This window comes from Platalea leucorodia, assembly GCF_965183815.1.
Source record: "Platalea leucorodia genome assembly, chromosome: 6".
Taxonomy (NCBI): Eukaryota; Metazoa; Chordata; class Aves; order Pelecaniformes; family Threskiornithidae; genus Platalea; species Platalea leucorodia.
This window is the reverse complement of record NC_138828.1, coordinates 6596885-6610557: the sequence shown is the minus strand read 5'-3', so window position 1 is coordinate 6610557 and position 13673 is coordinate 6596885. Positions and strand designations below refer to the sequence as shown.

The following is a 13673-nucleotide window of genomic DNA, read 5'->3' as shown; positions in this document are numbered from 1 at the left end:
TGACCAAGCACAGACATATTAAAAAGTATAAAAAAATCCCTTGATAATTTCACTGTATAATTCAAATTCTTCATTCCTTAATACAGCAGTTTAGTTCCCATTAGGAGAGAAAGCCAGGCAATTTGTACATGAAGGCTAACATATGCACCTAAGAATTGCATACAAGTGACCAAGCAAGCCGCATGGGAATGGGGATGGTAAATATGACTAAATTTAACAGAATTAAATACAAGTAATGCCCATATACGGTTTGAAAGAGCTCTGTGAGGCTGCTTCCAAAACTGAATGTCATAGTTCATCAAATGCATACTTTTGCATGCTGTTGACCATCTTCTCTGTGCCTCTGTTTCTCTCTTTTGTTTTGCTGGTCTCTTCAGACACTTTTGTTACAGTCTCTTCAGATTAGGACTATTTCTTTGTTGCATGTTTCATTTGTCTCGTTTGATGGGAGTATATTTGTCACCTATAAAGTATGTATTTGTTTGATCTTACTTGAGGTCATTGTTTCAAAGTAATCACTAACATTGGTGTTTATATCGGGTTTCTGTCTGATTTTGTAATTACCTTTTTTGTGGCTAAGTTGACTACAAGAAATGCAAAATACAGTGTGAAAATAGCAACACATATGATTAATTTGAATTATTGCATCTCAAAGTCTTTATTAAATGTCTAGCTGTAGCCTCTGAAATCTTGAAGAACTAATGTGTATTTGGTTTTGTTCCTTACTTGTTTTGCTCCCAGGGGTATCTGAGTTTGGGAAAACTCACTGTAAGTACTGCCTTATGGCACCTTTGATTGCAAATGTATCGTGGGAAACTGTCCATCCTGAGTTGAATTGGAACTGAAGAATTTGGTGTTTAACTTCTTATGCTACATTAAGGTCTAATAGGTATTGTGATCTCAAGCTAGAGGTGTACATGCTTGAGAAAAAAAGATACCAATTCTGTCGTGACATGTTTCCAGATCAAAATCCCATGTGGTTTTCAATCATGGAATTGTTTTTCGTAATCCTTGTATTAGGGTTACATTTATTTTTATTATGTTAAAAGCTTTGTTTTTATTCATACAAAATCTGGAAGTAGAATGTCTAGACTTTGAATTATATTAAATCCACTGCAACTTATCCAAGGATTATTTATTTGGGGTTATTTGTACAGAAGTGCCATTAATGTGTTGAGCAGTTTGTTCTTGAACAGCAGGGACATGACAGTCAGCTGTAACTCGAGGGTAAACATAGCATTTATTACGTCTGTCTGTCTTGAATGTTTTAGTATTTTAATGATAGCCATTGTTCTTAGTTATTGTTGCATTCACAAGATTACTTCTGGGCATGTTGACTGGACAAGCTGTCAAATTAAGATGTATTTAATATGCCTACTGGATTTTGATACTGCACTAAAGTAGAAAGCCTGGTGAAATGTTTTAGTGAAAAGTGCAGATCATACTCTCAGTTGTGGTTTAATGGCAGAGTTGCAAACAGTAACATAGAAGGTCGGACATTTTTTCAGGTATTTTCCAAATGTGAAGTGTTAGGATTAAAGCTTGGTAGTGTATTTGGAAGTTAAGAGATTTTTTTCCCCCATGTTATCCATATTTTTTTATATAACTCAAATTTAAAAAAACAAACAAACAAAAAAACCAAACCAAACCAAACAAAAAACCAGCCGCCCTTACTTTGTGGAATAATACCTTTGAAAACTTACTCTACTATTGACTACAATGAAAAGGCATTGTAGTAAAAAAACAGCACACTGATTTACTTCAGTATGATACCCCTGGTAAGGATTTATCATTGCCACCAAACACAAAGATATTTCTATATTTTATGTATATTTTTATATAAAAAGATATTTACATAAAAATGCAGAGTGCAAATGGCATAATTGTTAATCAGCATCAGCCACTTTACCTAAGGTGCACCCCCTCTTAGTATGATGTTATCACACATTGACACCATACCTCATAAGCATGCTTCTAGCAGTAAATCCAAGAAGAAATTATAGTTTGTCATAGGGGAAATATCTTTCATTTATTTTGATGCTTAGTAACTTCTTTTTGTGAGGACAAGAGAAATAGATAGAGATACGTGACTTATAACACCATTTCATCTGCTCGTCTTAGTCATTCTTACTTTTAATCTCCTTGTAACAGATCCATTCCTTTTCTCATTAGAGAAGTTTTACATCTCTATATCTCCGAGTATTTATTGTGTGTGAGTTGATCTGAAGCCTGGTTTAATATTCCAATGCTTATAATTAATTTTGGTGGTCTTTGCTTGATTGCAGACAAATGCGAAAGCATTGATGGATAATGTCACCTTCCCAGGAGCTTTTATCACATTGCATTTGCTCTCCAGCTTTTTTTAGTGACAATTCTAAACTTTGTCAAAGCGCAAACCCCCTCGTTTGTGGACACTTGGAATAGTTCTGTATGAAACATTGCACTTCAGCAAACCTTCATGTGTGGGAGGAATATATTTAGCATTCATTATTTTGAATCTGTTTTTTCTCTGTTGTCATCTTATGCCATTTGCATCTCACAGCATTAGAGAAAGGATCCACTGCTCCTGCTTATCTTGCGGGACTTAAAGTGGGATAGACTGTGTAAGACTTCTCTTGGGGAACACCTGCTTCCCCAGTAGTCCCACTGACAGATCTGTTATTGGGATCATTCTTACGAGCAACTGACTGGTAGCATGAATAATGTTTGCCTGGTCTAGTTCTGAAGCAAGGAGGGAAGTTAATTTTTACCAGAGATAGAGAAGTTAATAAGTAGGATTGTAATAATCATGCCAAAATCTGCTGTCCGTAAGTTCAGACATCTAATCTAAATTAGTTGCCTGGACTCCTGATACAGTAAATAGAGAAAAAGATGCATAGACTGAGGGCATTCAGTTCTCAAACAGGCAACAAAGTTAGGCCCTTTCCAGAGAGCAATTCATCCTAACTTTTTAATCTTTAATTTCACTGGGATTCAGAACAACTAGTTAAAATTAGATATTACATTTTCACATGGCTGATGTCAAATGAGCGGAATCTTACTTTTTTTTACAGATCAAATAATTTTAAAATACAAGTTATTTTTTATTAAAAACAGTTATAAATATCCATATATTTCTTACACAGCAGTACAAACTCATCTTTGGACTGGTTACAGAGAAACTAAGAAATTTATTCTAAGAAATTTGGCTGTTGCAAGCACAGATTTGTTTTAAGTGGCTCACAGTTAATTTTGTAAAATCCTAAACCTCTGAGGTAGAAGTTACACATTTAAAAAATGCGTATGCACAGGGGAGACAGTTGCTTGTGTAAGCTCAAGGGCACTTGTGTAATTTTGGGCATACAAGCTACAAAGATTAGGCGAAAGAAAATAACATGAAAAATAAGAGCAACAGTAAAATTACTTGTGGTCATCTTTACTGACAATTATTAATGACACAAGTGCATGAGAAGTTGTTTATATAATTTAGAAAAATAGGATGTCACCAAGCATCAATGTCAAGTCAGAGCTTGCAGTCTGTGTTACATAGTAAACCTGATTTTTTGGAACAGCGGAGATTTTTGAAAATTTACAGAACATAACAGCTGCTCGAAGCCAGTCTTTTTCAGGTGTAACATGTTGATACAAAATCATACTGTTGCCCTCTACTGGCATCTGCTGAAAGCTCTTAAGGCCCTACTCATCAACTATTGTGGACTCCATGGTTAATTTCTGAAGGACACTTTTAATCCATTACAGACAAACTCAAAACCATCCTTTGAAAGCAAAAGTTTTTCCCTTTAAAGAGACTCGGGGGTGGGGGAGAGAGGGAGAAGGGGTACAACCTCTACCTGTCAACGCTCATCTGCTTACAAACTGCTGAAAGCTTTAACTTCTACATTCAAAAGCCCTAAAACATAAAAATGTCGGCTGAATTAATTAAATATTTGAGTAGTGACAACTGTTGGAGTGTTTGAATTTCAGAGGCATGGATTAAAGACATCGAGGGTCATGAGAGTATCATATTTCAAACTGCTCAATGAAAACACAGCTATAACACAGTGATTGTTGTCATCATCCTAAAAAAAAAAAAAAAAGCCAAATTCACACAATTGTGTTTTCTGAGAGATGGCAGAATACAAGAAGGAAATATTTGTATTTCACGAGTACTTTACTACACAGTTTTTTGCTGCTGTCATTAACAGTTATCTAAACAGTAATAAAAGACAGAAAAGGACAGAATAGTCTTATCTACTAAATAGTTTTTTTTTTTTTAATCCCCTTAAATAATCATCTAATCTCAGCTGCCCTCAAATCTCTACACAACCTGTGGCTATATGGAGATTTTATGTACAACAGTGGCTATCGGTTGATGAGCTGTACTGTGCTCACCATCGGTCCTTCTGAAGAGCTGTTTCTGTAAGCTGTCTCCATTACATACTTTTTGTGATCCTTTGACATCTGTTCCCAAGAAAGAAAACATCCAGTATCTTCCCTCTGAGCAATCATGGAGGAACACCTCACGCGGAGAAAAGATGAGAAGAGGGATGAGGCTTCCTTTCTCCAAGTCAAGATGAATATCGCTGTTATTAAGGACCCTGGAACTTTAAATGCTGATCTCTGTTACTGCCGCTCTCTTACACTCTGATCTTTGGCATATCCGTGAAATATGTCTGACTTTTTTTTTTAACTGTAAAATGTAGTTAATCTTACTTATGTATTTTCCAGGATTGAGTATGAGTGTTAATAAGTGTTTGACATCTGGACTATGTTGAATCTCTCTATACATGCAAAGCTGCTTTTATGAGCAGAAAGCTGTGCATTGACTTAGAATAGGCTTTGCTTAACTTGTGTTTTTAAATAAAGGTGTGTTACACCTTCAGCATTATGACTGTGTAGAAACAATTCCATTTTGTTAATAGAAAAATAATTATTGTATCTTAATTTGTTGAACTGTGTTTTTATACTAGAAACAACCTGATATTTGCTCTTAAAGCATTGTGTACAAAAAGAGGAGGCAATCGACTCAGGTTCCAGTGCATTGCCCAAAGAGTTAAAAATTAAAATGCCCTTGGGGAATTATAAAGCTTTATCACTTTTTCCAAATTATTGAGCTAGCTTAGAAACTCTTCACTCTCTGATTCTGAATAGCTCAGTATCCACATTATGCTAATGTGAATTTGGGAAAATCGATGCTAAATGACACCAGTTTAATGGAGCATTAAAATAAATACCTTTAAGATATGGGATGCTGCAAGGGCGATGCTAAGATCCTTCTGCTTCCATTTCGATCATAAATTGCGACACAAAAATTGTAGAAACTTTTGATTAACTAGCTTCTAACAGTTAGTTCAGATACAGCATTAAAAAAGAGTGGATCTTATATTTCATTGGCATTCTGACACCCAGAGAGCTCTAAAAATGACCAGATATGAAATAGAAGACATATTTGGGAGCAGTTAATGCCCAACCATAAAAGTGACCATGTGTAAGTCACTGTAGAATGTGGTTTGGGCAAGGGCAGTAGGTATTTTCTTTTTTTTTTTCCCCTTTCTTTTTTTTTCCAAGGCTCTCTATGTGATATATTGCTAGAACAAAACCAAGCAGCAAAGAGTAATATTTTGATCTAGGCCTGCATCCTGCTCAGGTGGACCTTTATTTGTAATTTTCCTAATGCTTAGATCTCTTCTTGTTTGAACTGAGTGTGAAGAAAAGGCCAGAAAAAAAAGTACTTCTGTTTGACAAATAACTGTGCTGCAATGCCTTCATATACTGAGGCCATATTTATGGATTCTGATGCTTTTCTTGTTTTCAGGTGAGCGTCCTTACCAGTGTCCTTACTGTGACAAAGCTTTCAGCAAGAATGATGGACTGAAGATGCATATTCGCACCCACACAAGGGTAAGTCCCCCACAAGGGTAAGTGTAGCTTAGTTTTTATGGTTAATTGAGGATTGTCTATGAATCATGTGTGGCGAAAAGCAAATAATTACTGTTTGTGTAGAGATTAGGCTATACCAACCAAGTTATTTTACGCTTATCAAAATAAGAGGCAAAGATTCAAGTCATTAACTGTTAAATTCTAATTATGACTCCCTTACTGACCATTTATTTTTGATGTGTTTGATTTCTTATATGTTGAAATAATAGCAGTGCTAACTTCTTCCTTTAACCTGTGGTTATTTATAGATATAAATTAATGTTTGTAATTGTTTACTGTGTAAACAATTCTGTAAAAGCTTCACTATTCTTCAAACTTCAATATCCAGTGCTTTGATTCTTACCATCCCCTTAAAGTCCAGTCACCGTAAACTTTTGTAAAGACTGTATTTTACTAACCGATGACAAATACTAAACTGCAAAATGACTGTATTTAACTTTTATTTAACTGAAGGCAAAATAAAAGGCAAATTGTAGATATCTCCAAGATTATTTTTGAACCTTGAGTCTCAGCCCAAAAGTTCTCTGTTTTAGGGAAAAGTGTTGTCATGTATGTATATTTACTAGAGGACAAAGGTGAGGTCTTGGCCCCACTCAGCCAACAAAGAAATGGAGAGCTGTCTTCAAACATCCGGATGTGAATTCCCTTAGTAAAGGGAGATCTCCAGGTGAAGTTCAGCTGGTCTAGCATTCCGTATACTACCTGCCTCTGGCCTCCCCATCCACCGTAAGAAACCAAACAAAAAGTTAGAAGTAAACTGTAGCTTTTACCGGTCATCCCTTGGGAGCTATTACTGCTAACAGAAGTCAAGGCATCCTTGAGGCCAAACCGAGAAAGTTCTTGGATCCTATTAGGAAACAGGGAGGGTGATAGTTAAGTTAGTAGTCTCCATATGCAAATCTGCGCACAGAATAGCTTTCTAAATAAGTAAAGATAAGATGCTTGTTTAATTCTCTACCATTCGAGCTAGGTCTTGAGGGTATTAACTGGAGGACCTAGATGAAGTTTTAGCTCGTGTACCCCAAACTTTAGTTTAGAAGTTATCAGTAGTGTGTGCAGTGCTTCCCGGTGATTCACTGGAGCAAGCTAGCCCCATGTTGTTAGTTGTTTCTCCTTCTTTCCAGCTGTTGAATCACTTTAAGAAGTGCTACAAAATCTTTTATGTTGTTACTGTCCCATATTACTGTTTTTGCACCAGGAGAAATTTCATTACCATATATGTTCTACATGGCTGTGAGTGGGAGGAGTGCTAAACAAGACCAGCTCTGAAATAGTGCCAATTTTACTTTTTCCTGATATGTCATACAGTTTGAGTAAAAACAACAAGCCCCCCAGCCTCTGTATAAAAAAATAGAGAAAAAAAGAATAATAAGCCTTTAGAGCCTGTAATGATGTATCTCTGTTGACAGTAGTGGTTTACACCAAGTGATGATTTCTTTCAAAATGCATGTTTCTGTGTGAGGTTAGAGAACTTCACAAACATTACTTCATTGCTTAAAAGCTGTAAATTAACTGATAGCAGTTATTTACAGCAGGAGTGCGTACCCTGCAGTCTCAGGAAGTGCAGTACTTTGGTGGAGGAAAGCTGTGCATTTTTTCTTGATAATTGTATATTTTTCTTAATAGTTGTATACATCAGTCCTGATTGCCTGCACAGTGCGGATAATAAAGCACTCGGATATATTATGGTAATACTTAAAAAAAATTAAGTCATTTCAAAGTAGAGATTTTTAATTGCACTGAATGGAAAGCTTATAGTTGCTCAGTGTAATTTCTTGGGATGTTTCTTGCTCTTAGCTGTGCTCTGAAACATAATTATGCACCTTAGGAGAGAATTTTCTATTTTATTGTTGTTTGGCTGCTTACTACTACCTCTTCTATGTAACTTGTTGCTTACATATATTCCCAGACATCATCATATTTTGCCTCTGTTACAAGTAAGGGGGGAAAAAAAAAAAAAAATCTTTGAAATTTGCAGGCTGGCTCCAAAGTGCTTCTATAAAATTGGACTGAAAGACAAAAAGAAAATAATTTAAACACTGTTTATGAATGACAGAGGAACAATTCAACCAATGTTTGTTGTTTAACTAATAGGAAAGGGAAGAGTTAGGAAAACTTTTACAGAGTGGAGATTTCTTTTTAATCTATGTAGATGTAATCAGACAGACTTCATATTGCCCTAAGAACATAATTGCAATAAGAACGTAATAAAATTTGATTTCAAATGTTTCAGAAAATGTTCTGCTGTATTGTGTAGTCAAAATATCATCCTCACAGAAAGAAAGAACTCTGTTCACACCAAATGTGATACGAGTGTTTCCATATACTTGAGATGTCATGATCATCTAGATCTGAACAGGTCATATTTCAGTTTTTCTTCTTTGTGTGTGAGTGTGCTAAGCAGACTACTGGAAATCTTTACAGTTACACTAGAGGATTAAAATACGTAGGCACAACATGATTTTTTTAGACCTTGCTTTGGGGTTTTGATTGTTTTTGCTGTCATACTGTTTATATGCTACTCCTATTCCGAAGCTTTACAGTGAAGCCCATTCGTATATGAATGGCATTATATATTCATTTATCCCCCAAAGATATATTTTTTTACTTTGAGGTAATAAGAATCAATATTGATAATGTTAACATTACTAGCTCATTTTGAAAACTGAAGTCTGTTACTATAACTTTGCTTCTCCCAAGTTTCCCTGGTCCTCACACTTCAAGGCCTTATTCTATATCTAAATAGACCTGGATAGCTAAAAATTTTAAAGTCTTAGGAGGAAAAAAAAGTTGACTAGTAGTATTAATAAAAACAGTAGAACAGAAAGCAAAGCTTAGGATGAACTTTCACAGATTTTAAAGTCAGAAGGAGTGGTTATGCCAAGTCAGTTCTTTTGCAGAATATTATCCATGCAGTACTGTGGGATAATAAGCTGTAGTTTAATTGTTCAGATGAGTAACTATTAGTACAGGTATAGGGGAATAAATGCGTATTTTAGGTGGTGTGATTCAGATGTAAGTGAAAGGGAACAGAGTGGTGAAGGGAGTTTGGGTAATTGGAAGGAATAAGGGAAGATGGAGAGAGAAAATACTGAGAGGTAGGTTGAAAAGAGGCCATTATTTACAAGAGCACTTGTGTGCTTGGCAAGAATATGAAGATTTATTTAATGCTTGTATTAGGTTGATGCTTGTCAGTGATGTAGTGGTTGACATTCAGGATCTCATTAAGAGACACTGAAAAACTTAAATAATTGATCCTTGTGTGTTTGGTGGTGTTTACGCATGATTTTTAACTTAGTGTGTTGAGAGAAAAAAAAAAAGTAGAAAAATATCATCCAGGAAACAAAAAAAACCCAACAAACCTTTTAGTAGAGAGAACAGCTTTTTAGTATGTAGGCTATAGAATAGTTTTGTAGTGTCAAGATCACCTGCCTTGAGGTATTTCTGAACACAGGGATGCTAGCAAAGCTGAAATCTGTGCACTGAGATGCAGAACCCTTGATAGTTTTTGCCATGTACTTTAAGAGCAGGCAGGTCTGTCATTACGGCCTGAGGCGTCCTCTCTTCCTCCTTCCCGCCATTTCTTTCTCAGGCAGGTACATGCTACTTGCTGGAGGAAAAGGTGGGATTTCTCCAGTACTCTTGCTCGCTTGGTCAGGTTCTCTCTTTACTCTGTTTTGTAGAGGTGATTAAGAATTATGGATATTAAGATTGTTTACTTCACGAGGCTGATAGCCTAACATATTTGTGTGTAGTACTGATAGTTGAATTTCTAGCTTTGAGCATTTCAGATCTTTAACTAAGAACAATATAAGCTGAACTGAAAATTCTGAGGTATTTTCTGAAGTGAATGCACACAGTCACATTGTAGCACCTCTCTGGTGCTCAGGGTAGTCGTGGTCTAATTCTTCATTCTGGAAATCAGAGATTATGTGTATGTTAACAAGTAGCACAATGCAGCAGTAGGTATGTAAAGTGAAACAGTTGGTTCTGAGGGCCTGATGTTTATCTTCTGTGTGTTTCAAGGATTTTACTGCAGATTATGTGTAGTCTGGTCCTATGAACTGAATGCACAATAGCGCTCCCTGAAATGCGTTAAACCTTCTCGTTTAATTTTTTCCAAAAGGAATCCAGGTCACGTAGTTCAAAACATTTCGGAAGTGTGCACCAAAGCATGGTAACAGGGGACATTTGGGAAGTGTGCTTCAAAAATGCACACCTGATCCAAATATAAGCACTAAAAGAGATGTATTCTGACTGTACTATGTAAGAACTTTTCCTGTGAAGAAAGATTATACCTGTGCAGAAATAGCTTGAAGCTCCTCAGCGTGATACTAATTCACTATAACTTGTTCTGTGATCCCAGGTAATTTAAACAAAGACAAAACTAAAGATTAGGAAATAAAAAAATGTATTACGTTTGCCAGTGTTTATTTCTGTCAGTTCTAAGAACAAGAAAAGCCAGGAAGTCACACTTGAAATTTCTCTCTTCAAGCATCTGATGTGTTGACTTTTCAGAACAAAAGATTATGAAGATGTTGGCTATTCCTTTTCTTACCCGTTCCAACACATACATTTTATTTTCAAATTTATTCTTGCATGCAAAATAATTATGCAAAGAATAAATAACAAGGTGTATAAATCCCGAAAGTATTTTTGTATCAGCTAATCCTAGCAATGTGGAAATAAACATAATCATAGCACCCTTCCTTAAGGGCTATTCTTGTAAATATCTTGAAAAAAAGAGTCTGGTCTTTTGGCCAGAAAAATTGTGAAGTAGTTTAAAAGTAATAATATGATATTCAACAAGGAAAATGTCATTGTGTAGATTAAATCTAGATATATTTTACCAGTGGGATTAAATGCCAAACCTGATCCTGTGCATCAGGGAAGGCTGCTGGAAAAATCATTGTAGAAAGTTGATTAAGGTCTGGCAGCTGCTAAACTGAGTACAGCCTGGGTGGCCACAGGTGTCAGCTAAAACTCTGGAGTAAACAGAGAAGGTAAGCCAAAACCCCTACTGACAATGTAAGGAGAAGAAAATACCAACCACCTAATATTAAAATGTCACCTGATTACTGATTTGTTTCTATGAAAGTAGATGTGTTTGGTTTATGGTTTGTTTTTTTGTTTGGGTAGGGTTGGTTTTTTTTTTTTTTTTTTTCCTTAAGAAGAAGAAATACAACAGCCTAAGAAAACATAAATGAGGAACTCACTGAAGTTCTTGATGAAATGAATATATGGACCATATCAGCTTTGAGGAAATACATGCATCCTTCCAGCTTTCACAGTGCAGTAAACGTCAGCTCCTTCCTAAGGCTTTATTCAGTGCCTGGCATACTATTACATAGTTTGAGCTTAAACGTGTGGAGAAATTACTGTATGTAACTGCAATGTAATTGTTAATGTTTGGAAATATGATCATTGATAGGTGCCCACAGTTATTGTCATGTCAAATGGATGTTTTCATTAGTTCTGAAAATGGTAGTTTTATTACAGTTTGTTTTAGTTAAATACATGGCAGTGATGGAAAACAGAAAGAGTAGAAGCCAATTGCAGATTCTTTTTCATCACTTGGTTTGAATATTTCATATTTATACTTTGAAGGCATAACAGATACATGTAATTTTTATAGCCTGTTTAAAAATCTGATTTCTGGTGGTTGGAAGGCTTCTGTCTGTAATGTTCAAATTGTATGTTTCTAAGGTAATATTTTAAAATTAGAGAAATTGCAATGTATTAGTAGGTACATTTACTTGTTTTGTGCACAAGTGCCTAATATTTAAAAATGCATTAATCTTTAAGTATGTTTGAAAAAGCACCTAATATTCGGAGATTATACTGTAAGAAATAGAGGAAATTAAATGATAAGCATATTTTTGTAACTCTGCAATCAACTTCACTTGCCCATGCTTGAAATGCTTGGCCAGTGTGTATGTATATTTTTTATATATATACGTATATATATGTATTTGTATTTTTTATATATATATGTACATATATGTATATACAGACATACATATATATTTATATATGTGTGTTGCATGGAACTGGTCAATAGATTGCAGTTGATGTTATGCAGTTTCTGGACACTTAAGCTATCAGTACTCACAATACCATTTAGGAAGCTTTATCTCCTTTCTTGTTCATTTGAAGCTGGGCAGCTTGGATACCGTTAGCAGCGTAGCCTTAAAATTGCAAGGATTCGTGTGATCTAGTGGCTTGAGTATTGGATATGTTTTGAAGTCAGCTCTTGAACTCCTTAATCTCACAGTTAATTTGTTAGTGGTTGCTGAGAGTATTAGTCTGAAGCTTTTATGAATATGTCTGCATGGGCTGCAGTCATGTGACTTCAGTGTAAAGATATCCTTAGAAGCTAAAGATTTAAGGCCTGACACAGTATGTGCGAGAGTTAGCCAACCTTGAGTTTAATTTTGAGTATTATTTATGAATTTCATGGGAATAGGTATAAGCCATGATAAATATGGAAGCTAGGCAGTCTCCTGTAGAGGTTTTCTCTTCAAGTCAGTGTTTCAGCTTGCTGCTGGGACAGTACGAGAAGAAAACTGTCCTTATCCAGGTCCTGAGTTAAACAATCTTTCAAAGGCACTCATTTGGAACTTCACATGACCCACTCTATTCTTTTTTTTTAACCCAGAAGAATATTAAAATAAAATAATTTTTAGAAAATGCAAGAACAATATTGACAATTGTGACATAATTTCGCTTGTTCTGTATTTCCGAGGAATATTTGGCTTAAGAAAGTTTTAAAAAAGGTCATGTGTTCTAGAAACAGCATACCAAACTATTGCAAAAAAAAAAAACCCAAAACAAAAAAAAAAGAAAATTACATGGGGTACTAAATGTAGTCTTCTATGCACATGACAGTCTGTAATGAAATAATATGAGGTGTTGATTGAACTTTGAATTTTTTTTCAATATTACATTTTCTCTGTATTTCCCTATTGGTGAGACATGAGTGAGTTCCCAAACATCTGTCTGAGGATGATGACTTTGCCAGTGCTGTGGTTTCCTTGTCTGTGGAATCTGTGTTTGTATACAGAATATAGAAGGTTTGAATCCCACTGCACCTATATTTTCACACTCTTTTTTATGTAATGTTGACTGATGGTCATCTTTTCCTCATAGAGTGAAAATGTGGCGGTTTGTTTTTGTTGTTTTTTTTTTTTAATATATTGATACTGTTATTTTTCCAAGAGCAGATCAACATCTATTGAATTTTCATCATGGCTGATTAAATAAACCCTCCTTCACTAAATCTTAGGGGCCAAAATTACTTCAGTGGTTTAAAAAAAAAAACCAAAGAAACAAAAACTTTACAGATTGTAAATAGCAAATAGGCAGAACTACTGTGGAAAATGGGAAGTTAATGTAAATGTAAAGTTAAGTAAATGTAAAGTTAATGTAAAATAAAGTCCAACTAATTGCATATACTAGAGCTTTTGAAGAAACATACCTTTTTTCTTCTGGCAGGCATTTCAGTGAAGATGCAAGTTTTCATTTTCAGTACAAATTTTATTGCAAAAATTTCAGATTTTTTTTTTAAACCCTCAAAACTAAAAGAGAACTTTTCTAACAAAAACATCAGTCCCTTCTAATAAAAGTGACTTTTTTGTTCAAATTTGCCAAAATCCTTTTACAATTATTTCAACAGGAAAGTTTCTGTGCCTGCTCTAGTTGTTGGAAGTATTCTTTTAAAGGATTTTACTTCTCAACTGAGGAAATATGTACTT

General features: G+C 35.1%; 1 protein-coding gene across 1 annotated transcript in view; it reads left to right on the top strand.

Annotated features, from left to right (window-relative positions):
* PRDM5 (PR/SET domain 5) overlaps positions 1-13673 on the top strand; it is a gene marked incomplete at both ends in the record, with an annotated part of 87531 nt that overhangs the window by 61775 nt on the left and 12083 nt on the right. Inside the window, one exon of the mRNA XM_082315783.1 lies at positions 5795-5880. Within this exon, the coding sequence (XP_082171909.1) occupies positions 5795-5880 (86 nt within the window). The remainder of the gene's footprint in view (positions 1-5794; positions 5881-13673) is intronic.